Source organism: Barbus barbus (assembly GCF_936440315.1).
Source record: "Barbus barbus genome assembly, chromosome: 36".
Taxonomy (NCBI): Eukaryota; Metazoa; Chordata; class Actinopteri; order Cypriniformes; family Cyprinidae; genus Barbus; species Barbus barbus.
In genome coordinates this window covers 22,452,341-22,479,468 of record NC_136714.1, presented here as the reverse complement: position 1 = coordinate 22,479,468, position 27,128 = coordinate 22,452,341, and the positions used below count along the sequence as shown (strand labels likewise).

The 27,128-nt window shown below is 38.7% G+C and overlaps 1 protein-coding gene across 1 annotated transcript; it reads left to right on the top strand.

Annotated features, from left to right (window-relative positions):
- The first annotated feature begins 476 nt into the window (after positions 1-476).
- On the top strand, positions 477-27,128 carry grin1a (glutamate receptor, ionotropic, N-methyl D-aspartate 1a). Its single transcript, XM_079394493.1, has 20 exons — positions 477-1,136; positions 4,909-5,043; positions 6,014-6,190; positions 9,218-9,280; positions 10,035-10,132; positions 11,045-11,166; positions 12,232-12,406; positions 12,643-12,787; positions 13,051-13,137; positions 13,261-13,424; positions 14,151-14,280; positions 14,363-14,527; positions 14,707-14,825; positions 15,258-15,370; positions 15,466-15,614; positions 15,691-15,848; positions 16,295-16,456; positions 17,871-17,980; positions 18,311-18,456; positions 25,227-27,128. The coding sequence occupies exons 1-20, from the start codon at positions 888-890 to the stop codon at positions 25,293-25,295; spliced, it is 2,736 nt and encodes a 911-aa protein (XP_079250619.1). The 5' UTR covers positions 477-887; the 3' UTR covers positions 25,296-27,128.

Here is a 27,128-nt window from a genome sequence, read left to right as displayed (position 1 = left end):
TTGTTTGTGTAATTGTACTACATTATTAATAGAACCTTTAAATATTACCAAATATAATAGCTATATTTGTATTATGACATATTTCACCTTCATTTTATCTTTCAGCAAGGAAAAACTCTGTTCATGTAAAAACGTTCACATTAAATCTATTTCATTTACAGTTGAGAACTATCTGTACATCAGCAACTCATATAAGACCAATTCAATTCAAAAGAAAATGGTCAAAATGCGGTAGGAATATGTGGGATTAAATGCGTTAGAAACATTGGAATGTGTCGATAAATGGTCGACACCAGACCTTTCAAAACCATGTTTCTTTCTAACAGTTTATCAAAAATAAATAAATAAAACGATTCGCTCCAAATGGAAAAACAATTCTAGCTCTTTTTTAATTTCACGCTTGGATTGTTTGTGACATCGGAGCGTTTTAATTCTAGCGTAACGCCAACGCGAAAAATTGGAGGAGGTGCGGGGGCGCGCGTAAAAGAGCGCGCACAGCTGTCAGCACCAAGGACAGCGCTCCGCCGCAGAACAACAGCCGACGCGCAGAGACGCATCACTGATTTCTGCTGCCAGCCTTCATGTAGTATGCGACTCTCCTGCTCTGCCTGTCTGCAGCCTGACTTAACAGGGGGAATTAAGTGAAAGGCTGCAGTGAATGCCGCTTCTCTCAGATGCCATCGCCTAAATGAACCGTGCACCATTAACAGATCGCCGCAGTGTGAGTGAATTTCGTACCTGGGATTTTTTTTTTGTGTGTGTCTAAAATTGCCACACTGGACATTGCTTTCATTCTTAACAAGCGAATAGCTCAAACAAGAGCCTCCGGCAGCACTAAGAAGGGAAGACACTGGGGCTCTCCGTGCGCTCGTCTGGCCCTCCACACGATGCGTCTGCTTCTGCTGGCCGCGTTATTCTCCTGCTCCTGCGTGCGGGGCGGCTGCGAGCCCAAGATTGTGAATATCGGGGCCGTCCTGAGCCAGAAGAGATACGAGCAGGTGTTCAAGGATGCGGTCACTCAGGCGAACCAGGTGTATGGAAGGGATAAATTCAAGTTGACCGCCATCTCTGTCACTCACAAAGCTAATGCGATTCAGATGGCGCTGTCTGTGTGTGAGGATCTCATTTCCAGTCAGGTGGGATTTTTAGTATCAGCGTTGCACTGTGGCATTTTCATGTGGCGAGATCCAGTATTAAATAAAATGGCTTAAAAGTTGCTCGAGGGTAAACATGTTAATGCGACATGCACCACTCAGATTGAATTAATTTATTTAGCTTTCATAAGGCAGTGTTTTTGGAAGCATGATATTAGAAGTACCATTATTTAGGTTATTGAAAAGTGTTTTATTAAATATGCAAATATATTCATTAGAAAGAGCAACAGATGTACAGATGCCTGATCATTTCTAAACATATATTGCACTGTAAAACTGCAGTCAATAACTTATTTATCCTTTAAAAATGACTTTTGTTTAGATACTTCATGTATTCCGTTGATTTAGTTATAAGAAATTTTTGACTTGAGTGCAATTAAATCAAATGCATATTATAGGTTAGACAATTTTTAAATATTAGATTTTTAGACAAACATATATATATATATATATATATATATATATATATATATATGAATGTATATGAAGAGCTCAGACGCAAAAGCCTCTAAGTGCCATCTAAAATTTTCTTCTAAAATTAGCATTTTTCTCAGGCTTTTATGTTAATGTTCAGTTATTTCACTTTAATAGAAATGAAAACAACCTATTTATTGCCATTAAAGTGAAATCACTGAACCTACACATAGGAGCCTGATAAAAATGCTAATTTTAGAAGAAAATTTCAAACAGCACTTAGAGGCTTTTGCATTTGAATCTCTCTCTCCATATATATATATATATAAATTATATTTTATTATATATTATATCTTTATATATATACACTCACTGGCCACTTTATTAGGTACACCTTGCTAGAATCGGGTTGGATCCCATTTTGCCTTCAGAACTGCCTTACTTCTTCGTGGCATAGATTCAACAAGGTGTTGGAAACATTCCTCAGAGATTTTGGTCCATGATAGCATCACGCAGTTGCTGCAGATTTGTCGGCTGCACATCCATGATGCGAATCTCCCGTTCCACCACATCCCAAAGGTGCTCTATTGGATTGAGATCTGGTGACTGTGGAGGCCATTTGAGTAAAGTGACCTCATTGTCATGTTCAAGAAACCAGTCTGAGATGATTTGAGCTTTGTGACATGGTGCATTATCCTGCTGGAAGTAGCCATCAGAAGATGGGTTGTAGTCATAAAGGGATGGACCTGGTCAGCAACAATACTCAGGTAGGCTGTGGCGTTTAAACGATGCTCAATTGGTACTAAGGGGCCCAAAGTGTGCCAAGAAAATATCCCCCACACCATTACACCACCACCACCAGCCTGAACCGTTGAGACAAGGCAGGATGGATCCATGCTTTCATGTTCTTTACGCCAAATTCTGACCCTACCATCTGAATGTCGAAGCAGAAATCGAGACTCATCAGACCAGGCAACATTTTCCAATCTTCTATTGTCCAATTTTGGTGAGCCTGTGTGAATTGTAGCCTCTGTTTCCTGTTCTTAGCTGACAGGAGCGGCACCCGGTGTAGTCTTCTGCTGCTGTAGCCCATCTGCTTCAGGGTTCGACGTGTTGTGCATTCAGAGATGGTATTCTGCAAACCTTGGTTGTAACGAGTGTTTATTTGAGTTACTGTTGCCTTTCTATTATCTCTAACCAGTCTGCCCATTCTCCTCTGACCTCTGACATCAACAAGGCATTTTCGTCCACACAACTGCCGCTCACTGGATATTTTCTCTACTTCGGACCATTCTCTGTAAACCCTAGAGATGGTTGTGCGTGAAAATCCCAGTAGATCAGCAGTTTTTGAAATACTCAGACCAGCCCATCTGGCACCAACAACCATTCCACGTTCAAAGTCACTTAAATCCCCTTTCTTCCCCATTCTGATGCTCGGTTTGAACTTCAGCAAGTTGTCTTCACCACATCTAGATGCCTAAATGCATTGAGTTGCTGCCATGTGATTGGCTGATTAGCAATTTGTGTTACCAAGCAACTGAACAGGTGTACCTAATAAAGTGGCCGGTGAGTGTATATTATACTATATAAATAGATAGTGAGGGTGAATGTCATTCTAAAAAATGCTGAAAATAAAAGGAACCATTTTTACATAAACTGGCCTTAAAATGTAACCTAATGTAGTACTGTTGATTCACTCACATTCAATGTAGTTTTTTATTTGAATAAACCCATTAAATCGGATGTTACAACATTAAGCACGTTCACATTTTTAGGTTAGCCAACAAAACAGTTTTACAGTATAGGCACTGACCTGTGGAGACTTACTTGGACAGTTGAACTTGGTTTGGATTGTGGTAGTAGATTGAGGCTGCCTAATTCGTTTAGATGTCTAAACAGGACAGCCTGTCAGATGATGATCCAAGCAGGTCGATGGACTCATGGTGGGAGGAAAGGTTAACGCACTGTAGCTGACTCCACAGAGCTTTGATGTCAGGAATGAGTGAGATGACGATGCTAGCCGAGGGCAGCAGCTGCAAAACAAACTTGGTGACGCATGAAAAATCAATGATTTTCAATGCAAACCGTTTCTATTTTCACAAATTATTACTGTGCTTGATAAAAATAAAGATGGGGGTGTAAGGGTCAGCATGGCATCAGTATCTGCATACTGCAAAATGTCTTTGGGAGAGGAAGCTACTGCAAATCAAAAATGCTAGAGACATACAGCTAATATTCATTATAAATACACTACATGAATACTAATGTTTACTATAAATACAGCATAAAGAGTGGAATTGCACAACCACATTTTCATTTTCTACCCATAAAAATTTAATTTGTTGGTATAAAATAATGTAGTCATGTTGATTTAATAATGTTACTTAATACGTTGATAGATAGATCTGCTCTTAAAATGATCACCACTCAGTTCTAAGTTTTTTTATGCCATGTTATAACCTGAGAAGTGTAAGAGGAGAAACCATGATGTACTGCAGTAGCAATGCCCTACAAGAAGTGTAAATGAGAGACATTTTCACTACTGAATAACTACTGTCACACTCGTGGGAGTAATTCTGCCTGATGCTTTGTTTCATTAAAAGCCCGGACACGCAACAATCACATTACGCGGTTCCACTTTAAGTGCTCTCTGGGCCGGTGATGTCATTACAAAAGTGCTGAGGTAGAAGTCTGTCTCAGGCCTGGATACTGCACTGAACAAAAACTGGGTTGAACATGAATCTCTCTCTCTCCCGTCCTGTTCATGGTGCTCCTTTGTTAGTTCTCTCACCAATATTCACACCAACCTCCCTGGTCAACCCAGTGGGTGTCTAGTGCTTAATTATGTACATACCTTCAACAAATTTGGGCCGTAAGTTTGTGTAGCTAGTTAGCAGGATTGTCAGGATAATTGCTGAATTAATTTCTTGGTTATGTGAGATTCTTCCATGCAAAACTGCTGTACCTCTCAGTCTTAGCGCCTTTGGCACAGTGATGTCTCTGCCCACTCTGAAGACATTCTGTGACAGATGGAGCCGATGCCAGAGGGTCTCTCTGGAAACACATAATGTTTTTCTCTATTGTTGTTTTTCCTTCTTAATACAGCATATTTTTTTGAAAAACAAAAACGTTTATATGTGCCAGATTCCTCTTTGTCTCTTATGTTCCATTGAGTCCAACCAAACATCCTTTATCATAAATCAATCAAATTGTCAATCTGTTATGTTATAGATTTATTCACAGAATGAGGCCAGATCCATGAGTCATAGCAATCCCTCCGCTGTGATCTAGTCTTGACCGCTAGTTTGTATTTAAACCAGTTCTGGGATTTTATTCGCAGGTGTACGCCATCCTGGTGAGCCATCCACCACAGTCCAATGACCATCTGACGCCCACTCCGGTCTCCTACACTGCAGGGTTTTACCGAATACCTGTAGTAGGGCTTACCACCAGGATGTCCATTTACTCAGACAAGGTGGGCTGCAATGAGAGAGAAATTTAATTATTCGGTTTCAGTATGAAACATTTTGGGTATTGATGAGTGTTTATTCAAGTATGGAGACTAAATCAATTTCCAGACGAGTTTAATTTGTCTGTTAACAAAAATTACAATAGTGCAGTTTGATTGGAAAAGACCCAAAATAAAAAAAATATTCTGCTGACAAGTGATATTTACAGATAATTTTTTGTAGTAATAGTTGGGATTTTTAGTTACTCGATCTGTATGTTCAGCTGTTATGCCAGTGGGTGAATCGTTTTATGACTGATTCAGTTAACAACCAATTCAACAAATCAACCGATTTTTTTAAAACATTGATTAATTCAAGAACAAAATTAGTGGCTGTCTTTATGATTAAGTCACTGAATCATTTGTTCAAATGATTCATTCAAATCTTTGATTCACTCAGGAACAAAATAAGTGACTGTCTTCATGCTAGCAATTAGTTCAGAAATGCTGATTTATTTAGTAATGAAACAATTGACTTGTGAAATACCTATATTTGATTTTTTATTCATTTTCACACAATAATTATTGAATTGGATTATCTTAGTTTTTAAAACGTAATATTTTTATGATGTAATTTTATAAATACAAAACAATGAAATCTATAAAACAGAACTGAACAATCTGTTTAAATAAACAATGACAAAAAAATCTTGAAACTATGGAAGATTGTTTCCGCCACAGAATTAAAAAAATAAGTGATTACATCTTTTTATCTCACAGTTCGGACTTATTTTTCTTTTCAATTCTGTACGAGTTTATTGCAAAACTCACAATTATGTGAAAATAAAGAGTTTATATCTCCCAATTCTGAATTTTTTTAAATAAAAAAAGTTGAAAAAAAAATACCTGTAGTTGAAGAAACACATATTTCACTCAAAAAAAACTGTAATTTTAAACTTTGTCTCCTACCTTCTTTTCTCTTGTACCCTTCTTCCAGAGCATCCATCTCTCATTCCTCCGCACAGTGCCACCCTATTCCCACCAGGCACATGTGTGGTTTGACATGATGCGGGAGTTCCGCTGGAATCACATCATTCTAATCGTCAGTGACGACCATGAAGGCAGAGCGGCACAGAAAAGACTAGAAACTCTTCTGGAGGAGAGAGAGACTAAGGTAAGCTATTCCCAGTTTCAGGATTCCCAGTGCGTGCTTGTATGCAAGCGTGTGTGTATCAATCGCAAAAGTCTTCTATGTACGTAACTGTTTTACTTTTTTGTCATGTGATCACATCTCTCATGGCATGTTGTAAATGTTGGCTAACATTCTAAAACCAAAGGCGTCAGCCATGTCTAATGTGGTCTGATTTGACTTAACGTGCTCATTTCATTTTGCTTTCTACCATAGTCAAAAACTCCTGTCTATCCACAACAGGAGCAAAATGAAAACCTTAACCTGGGGCGTTGCAAAGCATCAGTGACTTTTTGAACATATTTATGCTATGTTTATACACTGATATTTTTGTAGCTTTGATATGATCCTTGCAATTGGCGAGTCTATCGTCAGTGTCTCATGAGGTGCTTTAGAGTTGTGATTGCTTCATAAATACAGTGGTGCATTGTGGGAATTTTGCTCTTGCAGAGGTTCTGCTCAGTTTCCTTGGGGATGAAAGCTAAATCACCAGCCCACATCCCCCCTGCTCAGCACTGAGGTAATTATTGTTGCCCTCATTGCTGCGAGAGATTATTAACAGTGAAACTATTTAGGTATGGTGCGAATTGAGCTACATACCCACAGAGACGCTTTTGCTGCTGGAAGACTGTTGAAATCCCAAATAGGTGCTTTATTTTCATTTTTCTTCTTCTTCTCAGTATTATTTTTTCGAGGGGTCACCACTGGCTTTCATTGCTTACTCTAGTCCTGCGAAGATAAGATACGACCAAAGGAAAAAAATACACTTAGAAAAGGTGCACATATGTAAGACACATACATGCATAATTTATCTATTTATGTAGTGATAAAATCACATTTATGCCTGTGTGTATGTATATATATATACACACAAAAAAAATTATCTGTGGAATGTGTGACTTACCATGTGACCATGTGAACAGGTGTTTTCTGCCACAGAATATTTTTAAATGTCTTTTGCGCATTGTACTACTTTATATTGTTTTTATACTAGTTTGAATGGGATCTTATTCTTTTTAAATGTGTTTCTTTCATGTTCTTAAATTACTTTAAACATGATTTGCATTTGTCTTTATCTCTCTAGTTCTTTAGTATGCCCATGTAAAGCATAGATGTGCTAAATAAATAAATTTGTCTTGTCTTGCCTAGGTTTTTATCACATTTTGTAGCGGAGTCATTAGTACGAACGAGTCATTGCTATTTATCATGCATGAAACACCTCTTCTTTCTGATTTGTTGCAATGTTTTTTTTTTATTAAAATCCCATTTTTGTTTTGTACATTTTGTACATTATACTGACAAGCTTTAGTTAGTGACCACAAGAGTGGTCATACACACTGGAGTAAATTTTTTAAACGTTGCAAACATTTGCATAAAACTTTTTATTTACTTTTAAGCTTCTAAAAAAGTAAAGGAGGCTTTATTTGTCCTTTTATGCACTGCTATTGAAATTTTAAATTGCCTCCTGAATCATAGACCTGGAAGCCATTTTGTGGCGCTTGTGTAATATGCATTTTTATCAGGCTTTCTATTTTGTTGTCTGAGGTGCAACTTTGATTTAGAATTCACAACATCAGGCTCTCTACACTTTCAGAAAAAAAATGACCAAAATTTGTGGTACAGCACTTTGTCACTCGGACCATACCCTAAAAGAAACATCTTTATACCTGATACCTTTTAGGGGGAAAAAACATAAAGGTGTATCTTTGATCCCAGAGACAGACTAAAGGTAATTTTTCTTCTGATAGTGTACTTTTATCTTGTCTGACCATTTCTAATTTATGTTTGAAAACTGTAGCTCCTGCTTTCAGGGTATTTTTTGGCAATTTTGTTCCTATTTGTTCTCATAATATTTATTGAAAATGTAACTCTTGTAATCTTTATTGAAAATGTAATAACTTGTTCTGAAATTACTGCCATTATTGCTTTTGTCACTTACACAGCATGAGTTACTGGGTAATGTTAATCAAATAGTTTTACCAACACCAGTTAACACTGACTGAGAAAATATATATTAATATTTGATAGTTATAGAGTAATGAAAGCAAGACCAAAATGATATATAAATTATGCATATTTAGAAATGTATATAAATAAGACAAGAAATATCAGCTACTGCTGCGTTTCTAAATAACAGTGCTGAAATTTCACATTATTTTATATTCTAATAGACTCAGAGTCTATTTTTATGCACTATGCGCCAAGGATCATTTTCATATTCCTTCTACTTTCAGTTTACAAGAGTGTCAGATATAATGAGCTATTTCCAGCGAATGCACAGCGGGGGTTCATGGCGGCAGCATGAGTTCTGTTTAAGAGGTGCTCAGGAAAGGCCAGTGTGTATTCACCTTTTTAATTTCCTTTGAGGTGCCATAATGAGCAAATGCCACGACACGCATATAGGTCACGCATAATTTCAGCAGCCTGAAACGAGAATCACATGAGAGCACGCGTCCAGTTTATCGCGGTTTTAGGGTAATGTTGTGTGTCAATGCAGAGGAAGGTTTATTTAGATCACTGCAAAATGGCACCGTTTGAGCCAGGGTTTCCCCTGAGGCCCCTGCCCTCAAAAATACAGCAGAACTCAAGATGGTGCAGGAGAAAAGGTCTTCTTAGTGTGCTTCAGCACTCAACAATATCTGCATTATTATCGAGCGATTTGTTAATTTGGCAGCCCGTCACAGTAGTCTGTCATTTTTATTGGATTTAAAGTAACGTTACATCAATAATTCAGAAAGCATTCACATGCCGCTGCAGTTAGCCGATCAGGATTGATGGAAAAGTACCACTTGGTTCCTGAAGTTTGAAATGTTGTCGCGCTTTGCTAGCTTTGTTTAGGTCTGCAATTTTATGCCAGATGGTCTTTGATGTTTTTTGCAAGTCCCAGTGTTAGGGATTCAAATTTGGAGCAGAAAAGTAAAAATTTGTTGGTTGCTTTACTGCCCACCATTTTCAACTGTTTATAATATTCTTCTGTGTCTGCATATTTTCTCTGTGCACATTACTCATCAGAATAAAAAAAGGAACTATGAAAACCAAGACCAACTGTCCTATGACAACAAGAGAGGACCTAAGGTATATTTGCATGGTCAGTGCACGCCGCCCTCCAAAATCTTTAAACGTAGCTACTAGAACCAGCCCAACCAATCACCGGCCAACCCAGAAATGCCCTTCTCTTGGTAGCACGTGTTTCTTGTTACGTTGAGACGTTACTTTTCCCTTTTTTTATGATTTAAATGAAGAATGGATTTCTTTTGAACGATTATTATTTCCGTTTCAGAAAAAAAGAAAAACGCTCCGCTTCTTCATTACCATTTTTTCCTTTTTAATAAAGGATGATGCATGATTCAGAATTTTTAAAAAGCAAGCCCATTCTTTGTGGAGATCCGATAGTTTGGGACACAACACTCTGATTCTGCTTCCTATTGCAGCATCCCCTCGTTGCTCTTTTTTTCTCGACTCTTTTTCTTTGGGGAAATGACTTCCTCTCACCTGTCACTCCCCTTTCCACCTGGTTTTAGTTTCAGGTTGCATCGGTCTCACTCCTCGAAACCTCTAACATGCACGTCCTTCTCTGAAGCCTTGATAACCCTCAGTTTGCATGCGACAATGCCGAAGTTTTTTTTTTTTCAAGCTTTTTTTATTCTTTTATTTTTCATTTTGAAGCAGTTTCCCTGGAACTCTATAATTTTCCCCCTTTTCAGCCCTAAAAAAAACAAAAACAAAAAAAACAGAAACAACCAAACCAACCAAAAGTGCTAAATGAGGCAGCATGGTTCAGTTACGGAAGTAAATAGCCTCTTTGACTGATTGTGTACCCCAATCTCAGGCTGAGAAAGTGCTTCAATTCAACCAAGAGACCAACTTAACTGCCCTACTCCTGGAGGCCAAAGAGCTGGAGGCCCGAGTGATCATTCTCTCTGCTAGGTAAGAGGTTTACTGTATGATGTTATCTCAGCAGGGCACCAAAATCTCTGCACCTCACTCTTTACTGTATAATTACCTGCAAAAGTAAAATGAATCATAATGAGTCCATATATTTATTATTCATTTCACCCAGCTGAATAGAAATTCAAATTCAAATTCAAATTTTATTTGTCACATACATATACATACATAGTACGACATGTAGTGAAATGTATTGTACGACTGTCCAACAAAATTAAGAAAAAAACCTCAAGTTTACAAAAATACAAATAGAAAAAGTACAGTAAACATATATATAGAAATAAACTAGCAATAAAATAAAATAACAAATAGATATGAGAATAAAAATAGATATGAAGAATAAAATAGAATATGATTCTATATAGATTCTGTAAAAGTAAAGTGTATGTAGACCACCATATGTTGTGTTTTGGTTGCTTGTGTTTCTTAAAGGAATAATCTAGGTTCAATATAAGATCAAGGTTAAATCATCAGCATTTGTGGCTTAATGCTGATTACCACAAAAATAAGTTCCACTTGTTCTTCCTTTTCTTAAAATAGAATAAAATAAAATAAACAATTACCTTTTTGGCTTCTCTAACCATTTTGTTTTCTTTTTTGTTGTAATCAACATGTCACAAATGCTTTTGATTGGGCTTAACTTGTACTGAACCTGGAAAATAATTAGATTAACAAGCAAGATTAACTTGGCAACAACCTCTGCAGTGCCTGCTATGCTGGTCGACTGGCACAAAACTAGCACTAACCAGTTGGTCTTTTCAGCAGGACAGACCTTAGAACACATTGAAATAAATAATACTAAAAAGTCAAAGCAATGGCGTAACAATACAATTTCAAAGTTAGCTTCTCGTATTTCTGTCAGCGGTTGTAAATCTGTCTGTCTGCCTTTAGCGAGGAAGATGCAGCCGCCGTGTACAAAACAGCACGCTTCCTCAACATGACAGGCTCAGGCTATGTATGGCTGGTCGGGGAGCGTGAGATGTCCGGTAAAGCTTTGAGCGAGGCCCCTGACGGTATGTAAACCCACCTTGGTACAACTGAGACAGGCAGAGGAAAAGAAGCCATTTGTCTCAGTTTCTCTGTTAAACTAGACTAGAGAGGTTTTATTGATGAAACGAGTAGTGGATGTTAGTGCGTGTGTGTATAAATTAACCGTTTAAACATTTAAGCACTTCATGTGTTTAAAGGTTTTAAACGATTCACTTTAGATTACACAATAATGGTTGCGTTCTCTGGTTCACTGGCAAGATTAATTACAATACTGAACTTAACATTGACCTCTAGTGGTTTAATTAAGGAGTTACCATAAAGATGTCATTGTCATTAAGTAGTTTTTTTATTAAAAATGTGTTAACTCATAGAGTGTGGTTTTATCATATTCTGTTATTATATTAATAGTCTGGCTTTTGTGAATTTAAAAAGGGTGTTTTTTCAACCCTCCCTTTGACGTGTTTCTGGTTTTGGTAAGCTATAAATGGCCTTTTATGTCCCAGCCACTTCACAAGTCACAAGTTTTTAAAGTTCGCACTGTTGTCATTGTCGCTCCCAATACACTTGCTCACCTTTTACCCAGCCAGTGTTTTTCTTGTCTTTGTCCTCACTTATAACACTTGTGGAGTATTCACAGTAATCTTTTAGAGATCTATTACAGAAATGGATCTTTTAAACCCTGTTCCAATAACAACAAAAACTCAGCTGAAGTTGGATTTATGTATGTAGTATACCTTAAATCTGATATATTTCATCCATCAATGTGTGTTAGTGTCTCACAAATAGACAGGACTTACCACAGTTTGGGTGGAGGTGGCGCTAGTGGGCTCAGTTTAGTAAATCCAACCTCAAGGGTCAAAGCTTGCATTTTGGGTAAAATGCCTGTGAAGAACAAAACATTAATTTTACATTCCGATTGACTACCACCAGTGGAAAAAATCTGACAAAACATAACTTGACATCTGATTTGAGAGTCATTTACCCATGCTGGCTCAAAGGGTGGCCCTATGGATTTTTTTGTGTTGGAAAAGGCTCCTAAATGTCAAGGATGAACAGCTCACTGCTTAATTTTTTACGTAAACACATAGGGCTCATTGGCCTCCAGCTCATCAATGGCAAGAATGAGTCGGCGCACATCAGTGATGCTGTTGCTGTTGTAGCACAGTCCATCCAAGAGCTCTTTGAGAAAGAGAACATCACAGAACCTCCAAGAGGCTGCGTGGGCAATACCAACATCTGGAAGACCGGGCCACTCTTTAAAAGGTCAGTATCACTAAAGATCATGCTTGCAGCTGACCCGTTTAATTTTATTTTGTGTGATTTATTATTTTTCATGTGCTTGAGGGGCATCTGTGTCATTCTTTGATGAATTTTGACAACCACAGACTGTGATCTAATGCACTGTCACAACACATGATATTTCATCTATGCATATTTTTCATGCATCACATTCACATACAAAAAGTTACTCACAGGTCAGTACTGGCTGTGCTCCACAGGGTACTGATGTCTTCCAAGTACCCAGAGGGCCTAACTGGACGTGTTGAGTTCAATGATGACGGTGACAGAAAATACGCTCATTACAGCATTCTCAACTACCAGAAGAGCAGACTGACTCAAGTCGGCATTTACAATGGAACACAAGTACTAGTCTTGTCTTTCACAGTGTTTAATTTATAATTTCGTGACACGGGTCCTGAATCTTGCATTAGTTCCGGTGAGCCATACAAAAATAAATTTGACAAAAAAATACAGAGTTTTAAAGCCAACACTAAGTCATAGTATTCCCATAATTGTATTCAAAACCAACTCTGTAATGGCACTTTTGGAATCTATTATTTTAGATTAGAGGTTTGAACAAAGATTATGATGATTACTATACGCCTGTTAATTATCTGCTTCATTAGGTGGTGATGAATAAACAGAGGAAGATTATTTGGCCTGGAGGTGAAACCGAAAGACCGAGAGGATTCCAGATGTCTACTCGATTAAAGGTACAGGGTTCACCTACATCTATCCAAAATTTGCTAATAATTTAGGGTCATGAATCAGAAATTACCTGAAAGTGATTGATGCCATATAGGAAAGCTGAACAAAAACCCACTCATCTATTGCAGATAGTGACCATTCATCAGGAACCATTTGTGTATGTGAAGCCAACTATGCTGGACGGGACCTGCAAGGAAGAGTACACACCTAATGGAGTCTTAATTAAAAAGGTGATCTGCACTGGACCAAATGAGACCATCCCAGGTAACAAATCAGGGACGTTTATGACATTGTGCTTTTCTACATCCGCCATCTGGAGATACATACATACATACATACATACATATATATGCAGCAGGTATTTATATATGTATGAATGTAGCAAGTGTGTCCGTGGTATGTGTGTTTTATGTTGTGTGTGACTATTTTTGCATAATGTAAAATGTACGCATGTGTTTTTTGTGTGTGTGTCTCTTATGGCTTCTGTCATAGCATTCTGCTTTGCATATAGTGACAGCTGACAGCTGTATATGTGCATTGTGTGGCAGCCTATATAATCTAAAGTTAAAGTGTGAAAGTCGATATGGAAGGATTGTACTCCTTTTAGATGTTGATGCTCCCATCTGGCTGTTGCATCTGTCTGAGATCAGAATGGATGGAAAAATACATCCATTCCAACCACAAGAGTTGTGGCTACTTCAATTCAGCCAGTACCATAGATGAATTGAAAATTAATTCACATAGCTTGTTGATATTTTATTCCATTATCATCTGCAAAACAAATCTATGACTGGCTGAGTAGCAGAGCAGAAGCTGAATTTATAGAAGAGGAATTGATCAGACCTAAATGCTGTCTAGCAGTTGAGAGCATACACCATCTAAAAGAGAAACACAATCTCTGAATGAGTGAGTGATTTTAAGCATTGGAGTGAGTGAACTGAGAGTTTTGGGGTGTCTAAATATTGACCTTTCAATTTTATCAGACGGAATGAAATTTCACTTTTTCTGGTTTGGTTACAGGACGCCCAATTGTTCCCCAGTGTTGCTATGGATTTTGTGTTGACCTTCTGATCAAATTAGCAATGACCATGAACTTCACCTATGAAGTACACCTGGTGGCTGATGGGAAATTTGGAACACAAGAAAGAGTAAGCACACTTTCACGTTGTGCCAAGTACAGGAAAGTTGATTGTCATAAGATTGCTTTCTGCTTATCTTTTGGTGATATAGGTGAATAACAGTAACAAGAAGGAATGGAACGGTATGATGGGCGAGCTCCTGGGTGGCCTTGCTGATATGATCGTTGCACCCTTGACGATCAACAACGAACGAGCCCAGTACATAGAATTCTCCAAGCCTTTCAAATACCAGGGACTGACTATCCTTGTTAAAAAGGTATGACTGCACTGCTCAAACCACCACATTCTATTTGTACTTTTAATTACAGATCATCAGTATAGCCTTTTTGAAAAGATAAGCATTGCCAATCACCACTTCCTACTGCCGCAGCATTGCTAGTACCTACCAGAGCTGGTGCTAAATTTATGTTAGTGACCATGCAATGTGTGTTTCAGGAAATTCCTCGCAGTACACTGGATTCATTCATGCAGCCATTCCAGAGCACACTGTGGCTACTGGTGGGTCTATCGGTGCACGTGGTGGCGGTGATGCTTTACCTACTAGACCGGTTCAGGTACAAGAAGACGTTGGGTTGAGAGTGTGGCTAGCTGTTCAATGTATGTCCATGGGGTGGCTGTATGCACATGTTGTTTGTTCATTTAGGTAGTTTGTTTCTCTCATTGGGATCATGCAGCACCTTTGTTTCAGGATGTCTGCACAGTACATGAGAGTATTCATTGTCATTGTCGCCATGGAGGTGGGGGAGGTTGGGTGGCTGTACTCTGTGAGCCTGTTCTCTTTTCCCTCTCATTCTGTCTTTTCCTGTCTGCTCTCTGTCTCTTTGCCTTGCTTCACGTCTGTTATAGTTCTCTCTATGGTCTCTGCAATCTGGCCAATGCTAAGTGACTTGGGATACTGGAGCACTTATTTATTTGAAGACTACATATATGGGTTCTTTGCCCATTCTCTTTCTGATCATTTTCACTGTTTGACCTGGTTTTCCCAGCCCATTTGGAAGGTTTAAAGTAAACAGTGAAGAAGAAGAGGAGGATGCCCTCACCTTATCTTCAGCTATGTGGTTTTCCTGGGGCGTCTTGTTGAACTCTGGAATTGGAGAAGGTGATGTAAAAGTCAAACTTTTTTTATGATCATGTTCAATTAAATTTTACTTGACATATGTTTGACTACTACTGTACTTAACACATGATGTCCAGGTGCCCCACGTAGTTTTTCAGCGAGAATCTTGGGAATGGTGTGGGCTGGCTTTGCTATGATTATAGTAGCATCCTATACTGCTAACCTGGCTGCCTTCCTGGTGTTGGACCGGCCTGAGGAGCGCATCACCGGCATCAATGACCCAAGGGTATGCTTCTCCAAGCACGTGAACTACCAAAGTAAAGCTTTTCAAGATGTATAGTGAGTTTGCATTTTTTTTCCAGCTAAGGAACCCATCAGACAAGTTCATCTATGCCACAGTGAAGCAAAGTTCGGTGGATATTTACTTCCGGCGACAAGTTGAGCTGAGCACCATGTACCGCCACATGGAGAAGCACAACTACGAAAGCGCCGCTGAAGCCATCCAGGCTGTTCGGGACAAGTGAGTCCCTGCTGGGTAGACACCAGCAGGTCTGGCCTCATGGTCAGTCAATCTGTCGTCAGTCTTGAGGGTCCTGGACCTGCAGGTCTCAGGTATATAAATCAGTGCCAGCACTTACTGCACTAACCTGCGACCCTGGTCCATAACCCCACACAGGAGAGGCCCAGCTATGTGCCACACACAACATTTATTAACAATGAGCTAAAGAACACCTTTTTCAAGTTTTCAGCAAAAACGTCATTGAGGGAATCCAATGGGGGACAAATCTCCACTCGTCCGGCATTGGATTTCATTTGCCTATGAGGTGGCAGTCTAGATTTCTGGTAACACAAGTCGCACAAGAGGGGTGGGTGGGGTCGGGTGCCATGAGTGTGTTGTTTCTCACTGTATTGTTGCACCGTAACCCCCACCCTTCCCGTCCTCCTCCCTTCCCCCTGCCCCAACAGCAAGCTGCATGCTTTCATCTGGGACTCTGCGGTGCTGGAGTTTGAAGCCTCGCAGAAGTGCGACCTGGTGACCACGGGAGAGCTGTTTTTCCGTTCGGGCTTTGGCATAGGCATGCGCAAGGACAGCCCCTGGAAACAGAATGTGTCCCTGGCTATTCTCAGGTCTGTCCCAGCCGAAGCAGCATATCGTACGCTTCTGTATAGTTTTATGTTGTATAAAATCTCACCATTGGACACTTACTCATCTCTCTCTGTGTATTTCCCCTCTTTCATCCCTGCTCTGTTGGCTGTGTGCTTGATCATACTGTGGTGTGAAAAAGTCTTGGCCCCCTTCCTGATTTTTTATTTTTTTGCATGTTTGTCACACTTTAATGTTTCAGATCATCAAACAAATTTAAATATTAATCAAAGATAACACAAGTAAACACAACATGCAGTTTTTGAATGAAGTTTTTTATTATGAAGGGAAAACAAAATAACCCACAAGGCCCTGTGTGAAAAAGTGCTTGCCCCCTAAACCTAATAACTGGTTGGGCCACCCTTAGCAGCAACAACTGCAATCAAGTGTTTGCGATAACTTGCAATGAGTCTGTTACAGCGCTGTGGAGGAATTTTGGCCCACTCATCTTGGCAGAATTGTTGTAATTCAGCCATATTGGAGGGTTTTCAAGCATGAACCGCCTTTATAAGGTCATGCCACAGCATCTCAATAGGATTCAGGTCAGGACTTTGACTAGGCAACTCCAAAGTCTTCATTTTGTTTTTCTTCAGCCATTCAGAGGTGGATTTGCTGGTGTGTTTTGGATCATTGTCCTGCTGCAGAACCCAAGTTCGCTTCAGCTTGAGGTCACGAACAGGTGGCCGGACATTGTCCTTCAGGATTGTTTGGTAGACAGCTGAATTCATGGTTCCATTTATCACAGCAAGTCTTCTAGGTCCTGAAGCAGCAAAACAGCCCCAGACCATCACATTACCACCACCATATTTTACTGTTGGTATGATGTTCTTTTTCTGAAATGCTGTGTTACTTTTACGCCAGATGTAATGGGACACACACCTTCCAAAAAGTTCAACTTTTGTCTCGTCAGTCTACAGAGTATTTTCCCAAAAGTCTTGGGAATCATCAAGATGTTTTCTGGCAAAACTGAGACGAGCCTTTATGTTCTTTTTGCTCAGCAGCGGTTTTCATCTTGGAACTCTGCCATGCAGGGTATTTTTGCCCAGCCTCTTTCTTATGGTGGAGTCATGAACACTGACCTTAACTGAGGCATGTGGGTTTGGATTTTGTTTTCCCTTCATAAAAAACCCTTCATTTAAAAACTGCATGTTGTGTTTACTTGTGTTATCTTTGATTAATATTTAAATTTGTTTGATGATCTGAAACATTAAAGTGTGACAAACATGCAATAAAATAAAAAATCAGGAAGGGAGCCAACACTTTTTCACACCACTGTATATGTGTTTGTGTGTATGTGCTGGTGGTTGTGGTGACTTTGTTGGATTTATCGGTACTTTCTGCCAAAAACAACTTATTCACTTTTGAACTTCTCTTCCTGCTCTCCACCACCCCTTGCAGTTCCCATGAGAATGGCTTCATGGAGGACCTAGATAAAACCTGGGTGAGATACCAGGAGTGTGACTCAAGGAGCAATGCCCCAGCCACACTCACCTTTGAGAATATGGCAGGTATGGTCCATTTCAGGTACAGAAAAACCTAAAAGAGATTGGACAAAAAAGGTACAGTAGGTAAGGTATTGGGCCTTTTTTTGTCCAATGCTTTTAGTTGACGTTTTATGCTCACCTGTGTTGGTGTTCACATTTGTAACAAACTCATTAACCTTTAACATCCATCCATTTTGCATGGTTTTCAGCAGCAGGCCCCAAATATATGGGCAACACATGTAGGATTCCATCACACAGAGGCTCCACCCCCTCCAGCTCCTCAGTGGGTTGATTCGAAGTATAATTTGTCTACGTTAATCGTCTGACAGTTTCATTTATCCCTCTCATTCACAGGTGTCTTCATGCTAGTTGCTGGAGGCATTGCAGCTGGGATCTTCCTCATCTTCATCGAGATTGCATATAAGCGCCATAAAGACGCCCGCAGGAAGCAGATGCAGCTAGCCTTTGCGGCCGTCAATGTTTGGAGGAAGAACCTACAGGTAAGGTAGCTCTCTCTCCAACACAAGAGGTAAAAAGAAGGGTGAGCATGAGGAAATGACCTCCCAATAGACTTTTACATAAGAACCACTTTTTGTACAAGGGCTTTAGTTCCCAAGTTTTTCATTCATACCTCTGCTAAAAACAGATCTTTGGTTGCACTGTTTGGTGTGGTGACCAGAGGTGGACGATCTCCATTGCTTGTTCTTAGGCGTCTAAAAGGGCCTGGAATTGTCTAGGCTGCTCTGGTTCAATCAGCCTCCTTCTTCTTGTCTGTCCCAACAGGACAATAAGGAGAGCTCAGGGAGTCAAGCTGTGGGTGCGGCTGGGACTCCATCTTTAGTATGTAAAACAAGCTGATCCATCTTGTTGCCACGCCATCCTTGCTACGCGAATCAGTATATTTAAAATAGCTGATATGCTTATTTATTCACCAGAATATGAAGCTGCTTTCATGGCATGAACCACTTAAATGCGTAAAATCACTTAGTGTATCACAGTTAGATGAAATAGAATTACCTGAAGATGATATAGGCTGTCAAAATAATGTCTGCGATATAAAAAGGTAATGTTGATTAGGTACTGCTAGTATACATCGTCAAGCTATGCTAAATAAAGAAAAAGAATAAAGAAGAATAAAGGAAGCTAATAAAAAAAAACAGGTAGTAATAATATAACATTAAACATATTATAGAAGTAAAATATTTCAAAAGCCCTATCCAGCACATCCATTCTATAGTCTAACACAGTGCAATTGAAATGTCTGTTACAAACTCTTGCTCACCTGTGTGTCCTTTAAAACTGATGTTTTCTAGTGAGAAGTCCTGGGAGGTCTTCCCAATGGGACTGTGATATTTGGTGAGGGGTGGGCCAGTGGGGTGGGAGCTGGGTAGAAGTGAGGCTGTGATAGCTTCAAGCTGCTTCTTTATTCAAAATCACAAAAGGTCAGAACTGCTACAATAGAATAAACAGCAGTAGCAGTGAAAGGTAAGATCACAGTCTGAATGAATGAATGATGCATTTATATAGCGCCTTATTGTGTATTGCTGTACACCCAAAGCGCTTTACAATCATGTGGGGGGTCTCTCCTCAACCACCACCAGTCGCTAGTCTTTGTGAGCAGGTCAATTTACTGTCAATGTCTGTCATCTGCCTCTCATGTATAATTGTTTCTGTATGTATATGCATATAGGATCCTATGCAGAAAGGTCAAGCAAACACAAAAACACTTTAAATTTGGAGTCTAGAAGACCTATGCCCGATAAAATTGAGGGGTCGATTTATATATAAAGCATAAGTTTGTATGGATCATTCACTGTGGCATTTCATGTTTTTTGTCAGCTCCTCCTTTCTGTATAGGAATTTACACAAATTTTTTGATGGTGGTATCTTTGCAAGCTTGAGTATAAATATAAATGTTTTGTGTGAGTACTTCTATATGAATGTCCATATTCAAACACCCCATTTGCACTTGTGTGTACTGCACCTTCATAAAGGGAACTGCGTGTAACACACACACACTGCACTTCTGAATATCCTGCCCAATTTGCAATTTTGTCCACTGGGCTGTTCCGTTGTCATCTCAAAAGCACAGAAATGTCAAAAACAAGCTGCCCACATTAAAATGGTTAATGGTTGTCTCTTGGAGCAGAGCCCATTCAGAAGTGCACTGCCTTCAGGAAAATGAGAAAACAAATGGAAACACTGAAAAAAAGGATGATGCAAAACTAAATGAAGCGTGAATGTGCTCTCATGAGATACTATGTCAAAGCTTGCAGCCAGTTACATGTCTCACTGTGCCGGTGGTCTATGTGGGTCCAGCATGCTAATGCACAGACAGTGCTCTGACAACAGCCAAATAGGGCTTATTAATATTTTTTTCTTTGTTAAAAGCATAAAATTGATGCAGGAAAAACAAGAGTGTGTTTAGCAAAGTTGTTCTTAGATTGCAAAGACATTGTGGTAAGTCCCAAAGTGGTAGACTTTTTAATTTGTAGCAGGGGTCAAATTATATTCAGAAACTTTTAAAGGACCACAGCAAATGTGAAGGTGATCCTGAGAGTTTTCCATCAGCCAAAGTCAACTGTATGCTTGTCCACATTTTGCTTACTTTATCCACATCCTTGCTCCTACTGCCCTCTGCATGAGTTTAAATGAAATTCACACCACATTTAACCCAACTCCCTGACACCCTAGAGTACATTACTTACTTTATGTATATGTGGTGTGGATTTCCGTTATACCTTACAAAAAGTATAACGCTCAAAGAGGGTTCTTATAAGTATTCATGTATTGATCAGTATTACTTCATATCCTGTGCTCTTTTGGCATTTTATTGGTTGCTCTACTTCCCTATAAGAGTGTTGTTTTGTGATATTACAGACTGCTTGGCTTTGATGTCATTATTTCCTCAGCAAACCCATTTTGCTGCCCTCTGCTTTTGCTTATGGATCTTAAAGTCATATGATCTTTAAAGCAAGTGGATAAATATTCATTTATTTTTCTTTTTTCCTCCCCAATGCAGCCCTCTTCCTCTGTAGAGACTCAGGATGTAAGAATACCTTAATTCGACCTTTTCTTACACAAACACACCCAGTCTTGTGCTATACCTTCGTACCATTTGTAGAGGCCAGAGAGTAGCCGTGTGGGGCACCATTGTTGGACAGTGGGAGGGAAGGGGGCAAAAAGGTCCCAATCTTCTTCTGTGCCTAAAACCACAAAGTGTTAAGAAGAAGTATTTATGAAACAGCATAAAACAGATGCCAAGGAAGATCATTTGGGAATTTGAAAGTGCTGCCACTTCATGTAACCAAATCTGTTGCATCTGTTACTACCAATTCTTAGTCTCTTTGCATCAAACAAGTCTGACTTCTATTCATATTTATAAATCGTTGGGTTTAAGATAGCTTATCAGCGGGGAACAAGGGGATGTGGTTTTGGCAGTTGAAAACCAGCCAGAGAACATGAATAATTGTTCTACGTATTTATTTTAGGATAGGAAAAGTGGTAGAGCAGACAGCGATGCAAAACAGAAACCCTCTTTTAGGTCCATCAGTACCACCCTGGCCTCCAGCATCAAGAGACGTAGGTCCTCCAAAGACACGGTAAGGAGGTTAAGGAATGGCATCTCTTTTTACTCGGCCGGTCTCTCTTCCTCTTTCTGCGTCTGTCTTTCTCTCGTCCTTTTCTTCCGCTCCTCTCTCTGTATCTACTTTCTTCTGTCTCAAACGACATGTCATGTCTGAAACCAAGAGAGCCGCATTTCTCTCTGGTTATTCCTCCATTCCTGGCATCTCGGCCACGGCCACGTGTCTGTCAGTCAGTCATCGAGTCACCATTCAGACCCCATCTGTCAGTTAGGACTTAAGAGCTCAGCCATCCTTAAGAGTTAAGCTGAAAGGTTTTAGGACCCAGTGATCAGGGAAAAGGTTCTAACCTAAGAGCTGTTCCAAGAGGAGGGGGCGCTGCACAATGTCTTATGTTTCTGGGCTGCTTCTCTCCCTATCGCAACATCTGGATGTGGAGTGTGTGTTAGTGTGGGTGGACGTGTGTGCCTCTTTTTGGAGGGATGTGTTGTGCGTATTTGTGTGTTTCTCGTCCCCAAACCTGCCTGATGTTATCGATATGAACAGTCAAATCTTGCGATGTTTGTTTCCCCGACGGCATGCTTTGGTGTTGTGATGTTTGATCAGAGCAACCGATACCATGCGGACTAACTCTTTTTTTTTTAAACAGCGGAACTTTCCTTTCAGACTTTGGAATCATCAATTAACAATGATTTTCTTTTGTACAACTGTTTTGTTTAAGGTCCTAACAAAGTTTATTTCAAGGAATGGGAATTTGAATATGAAAATTCTGTCATCATTTACTCACCATCATGTTGTACCAAATCTGTATGATCTTCTTTCTGATGTGGAACACAAAAGGAGATAGTGGAATGTCCAAGCTGCTTTTCTCCATTCACTAATAGCAGACAGTGATCAAGGGCTCTCAAGCTGTAAAAACATCATAAAAGTACCATAAAAGTAATTTATGTGCTATATTCAAAGTCTTATAAAGAAGTCATAAAACACTCAAGAACAAATGACGTTTGATTTCAATGGCATAAACCTGTCATGCAATATGTTAATTAAAATTGAGAACTATTCAAATTTTCTGCGAACGGCTCAAATTTCAATCTGATCCTCCTACAACACTGTGTGGCTTTGGAAGACTTGGAATATAGCATTAACAGCAAAATTATTATTATATCATTAATCATTATATAATTATTCATATTATTATATATTATAAAATGATTGTGCTGCCATAGTAAAACCTTTCCAGATATGGTGAAAGTTCTATATATATATACTATATATACTACATACTTGTATTTAGTAGAAACATAAACAGATAAATTCTTCAAATTTAATAACTGTTGATTTTGATTAACAATATAATTTGCTATGGCATCACAACTTATTAAATAGGACCTAAAAATATATACATGATTGTTAGTCGCCCTAGTATTTGCTATATTTTAAATTTTCTCTCATTTTATTTAGGAATTATGTTACTTTTTTTTTTTTTTTAATGTTTAAGAAAATGGGGAAAGTGGGTTGGGGTGGTGAATGGTGAAGAAAAGGCACAACAATCCAGGTGAAAAGAGAAAAACAATAATAGCCATCCACAATGTTTAACCATCCTTTTATTTCTTGATATCAGTGTCGCCTCTCTTTCTACATAAGTGGATGTATATGGATTTATAACTGTCGACGTCCCCTACATGATGTACATGCTACACAGCCTCTCTCTTCCTCTGCAAGCATGCAATATATCTGTCATAGAAGTAGAGACTGTGTTTTGGTTGCCTTAGTAGAAGTAGTTGCATTTTTTCGTGGTAGTGATGATACACACATTTTTTTTGTCTCTTTTGCTGATTCACTGTCTCTCACCAGGGGGCACTGTGGGCTTGATTTGGAAGTGCCAACAGCAAGCCTTCTAAGTGAACATAACAAGAACTCTCTCATGCTCTCTAAGGCGTGCTAAGGGCATTCTTGATGCAACACCAAGGAAGACATCAGAAGTATTGCTGAATACATCTATTCTGCAATACGATGATGATGATCTTAACAATGAGAACTTTTGCCTTAAGCTTTGGCTTTTAGAGTTGTTGCATCATATATTGAGCTTATAAGCTTATTTATTGGCAATGGCATAGTAATAAAAAATAGTAAGCTATAAAAGAGGACACATGCTATAATTAGTATGGTAAATATTAAATTCATAATATGTATAAATTGTTTATAAGAAATTTTATTTTGAAATTAATCATCCAAACAATGCATGAGTCCTTGGCTTTTGCTAAACTCTTAAAATTTAGAACGATCTGAAACTCGTTGCTGCTGCTTTTCCATCAATATATGTATTTTGTTTTTTGAAAATGTATTCCTTAGGTATATACATATCGGTCTTAATTAGCAGATCACCAAAAAAGAAGAAAAAAATGTTTGTCTTAACCAAAAAAGCTCTCTGTGCCTCAATTTCACAGTCTGCCACAGCAAGGAACAGAACTTGAAATGATAATAATGTAATAATCCTGTCAGATCAAAATACTTTGATTTAATAAAAATGTCCTTGCCGTTGCAACATGGCAAGCCTCACTGAGAGACATTTTATAGCTTACAAAAACTGAAAGCAAAAAAAAAAAAAAAAAAAGTTAATTGCCTTCTGACTGGGCACCTGCATGTCATTGAGTGTTTTGCCAACCCGGCACTGTAGATGCCCATGTGAGAAAACAGCTTGTTGCCCTTCTAACACATCTAAGCTTGAGATGAGGAAACAGGAACTGCAACTGAATGAGAATTAAATATATATTACAAATATAAATATGCAGTGGCCCAGAAAGTATTTGAACATTTGAGCCAAGTTTAAAAATGTAGTAACGTCATTGCATCAGACAACAAAATATGAAAGCAACTGGTATGTGTGTCCATTAACAAACTTTAGGAGAAATACTTTGGTTGTTGGGATTTAATACAGTTCTAAATGAAGATGAAAGTATTTCTGGACACTTTTTGGTTGAAAGTCAAAAATGGAACCAATGTCCATAGTTAATGTTGTGAACTACAACTATGTTTACTCTGCTAGGCAGCCAGTGTGAACGTGAGGGGATCTGATATCATATATCCACTAGAAACCACACTAAGCCAACTGGGTTAAAAGCAACTGCAAATATAGCTTGGAAAAAAAGGTCATTGGTTAACATCACTTGTTTGCAGATGCCAATTGGTTTATATTTCATTCTATAATGCAATGACAGTCATATATTTTTAAGTGTGTCGCAAGTGTCCAAGTACATTTTGACTTTTGACCCAATAATGCTTATATAAATAACACATAGGTTATTAGGTGACCTAAAACCAGCAGAGAACCTGCTTCCTCTTCTTTGAATATAATTCTAAATACCACCTAAGGCAGCAAGAACACTTCTCCCACACCATTTAAAATTTTTATAACCTCCTTGGATGTAACAGAATTTTTAAGTGTTGCATTCAATTGTAAAAATTAGCCTTTTAAATGTTTCTGAGTCCTGGCCTGAAGGCAAAATTTAGTGCAATGACATCTGAAACATTCAATGGTTGAGTACTTGTTTTGGATTTGCATGCTACCTGCTGCCTTGGGAGTAAAGAAGGAAATTCCGTTCTGGGCTTTTGGGGAAGAGGAAAGGTATCAGTCGCACTAATGTTCTCTATTTTGTGTGTTTTCTACCTTCTCTCTCTTTCTACAGCAATACCCACCCACAGACATTACGGGCCAACTCAACTTGTCCGACCCGTCTGTCAGCACGGTGGTGTGAGGCAGAGAAAGAGGGAGAGTTTAACATAAAGACATGCTCATTCTTTAGAGACAAACAAGATGGAACTAGAGGGGAGCGTTGTAGTACCGCTCCTCTAGGTTTTGCACAATGGATCTATCACGGACGAAAACTACTGAGCCACTTCACCTTTATGAACAGCCAATGGGACTAGTTGGGACTTGATGGTGGACTGCAAGGGATGGCATGACACTGCAATGCACTGGAGCTCTGCAAACACACAGACCATATAAACACATACACCATCACAGCTTGATGCTAAAATTAGTATACATTATCAGTCTATCCATCAGTACTTCTTCTGTATCAATTCTTTATCATTATGTAGAAATATTTCTTATTAGTATTAGTGCTTATTCTTATGTTGATTAAGTGGTTTAAGTATTGTACAGTATAATTTACAACAAAGAACACAACATTTCATGTTGCAAGGCCGATTCTATGGCCGTTATTTAGAGAATTAACTAGTTGTAGTACGTATGAAATTATATTCATCATTTACATATGATATTTATCTTCTTTACATTTTTTATTGTTTTATTTGCTTTCTGTTCATTGTTTTTCATTCTATGTCTATATAATCTATAAAGCAAAATGTCAGCCAATCAAGCACATCTGATCTGTGCTGTTTCAAATATCATTGTCTTTTATATTCTAACATCCCTTTGCATGTAATATGCATGCAAATTTGCCCCCCCCCCCCCCAATCGCAGAAAAGGTATTCAATTTCAGATTTAAAATGTGGCTTACTGCACATCAGTTAATTGCAAACTCTCCTTCAAACTCAAGAGTTCTTCCTCTTTAAATGCAGTCGTTCTCAACTTCAGTCTGAAGGGTGCATCAAGGGGCCGAGTTTTTTCATCCAACTAACACTTGGCATCTCATGCAAAATCATCTCTCTGTGTTATCCCCGCAGATGACCTCAGAGATCTTTTACATGAGAAAACCCCAAGTGTGCCCATTTATTTTCAATGCTGGTGCTGTAGTTTTGTATACACCTATTAGTTAGATGGCAAAACTGGCCCGTTCCCAAGTTCTGGGGTTGAGAAACATCAACAAAAGCTGTACAAATAAGGACTGCTTACTGTAAATGTTCACTTAATGCTATTTATATTACCCATGGAAACTCCCCTATAAGAGAGATCATACCTAACACTTTAATGTGAATCTGTCGGAAGCTATACGCATATGGAAATTATGCAATTTTCCAAATGTTGATTGTAATAATCATACTTGATATGAAAATGCACATTTGAGAATGCGAAATATGTTATATGTAACTGTCAGCTGTTTGAATTTAACAAAACACTCCTTTTCTAGTTTTCATATATCAAGAGATTTAGGTTTGTTTTTAATATATCAGAGTTAAACTGTGCCAAATTAGTGCATATCGCATATATCTTCGGTTTGCTACTATTAGCTTACACTACTTTAGGTTTTAGTCTTGGTCCATGTACAGTATTTTTTCTCATTGCTTGGGTCAATGAATGTGGTTTGAACTTCAGAAGAACAATGTATTATATCTGATTTCAGGGCATGTGAACGCTGAATTCAGTTTGTGTTGCCTGGACTGCTAGATTGCAGATGATTTCATGAAAATGTTGAAAAAAGGGAGTGTTTTTATGAGAAAGTGTCATACTGTAAATGACACACAAACACAATCAGATAAATTGCATCACATACACATATCCTGAGCATAAGTGCTACATCATGTTTCAGTTCATTTTAGATATTTCTTCAATGCATTTTGACAAAATATATAGAAATAACATTTCTGTGTGCCAATAAATTTGTGCCATGTCAGTTGCAGACCAC

Bases quoted from the DNA above. Each gene is read 5' to 3' on its own strand.
- grin1a (XM_079394493.1), top strand. From the start codon at position 888: ATGCGTCTGCTTCTGCTGGCCGCGTTATTCTCCTGCTCCTGCGTGCGG. The intron at 12,407-12,642 runs GTCAGTATCACT...TGTGCTCCACAG, and splicing joins ACCGGGCCACTCTTTAAAAG to GGTACTGATGTCTTCCAAGT. The intron at 15,371-15,465 runs GTGATGTAAAAG...CATGATGTCCAG, and splicing joins GAACTCTGGAATTGGAGAAG to GTGCCCCACGTAGTTTTTCA.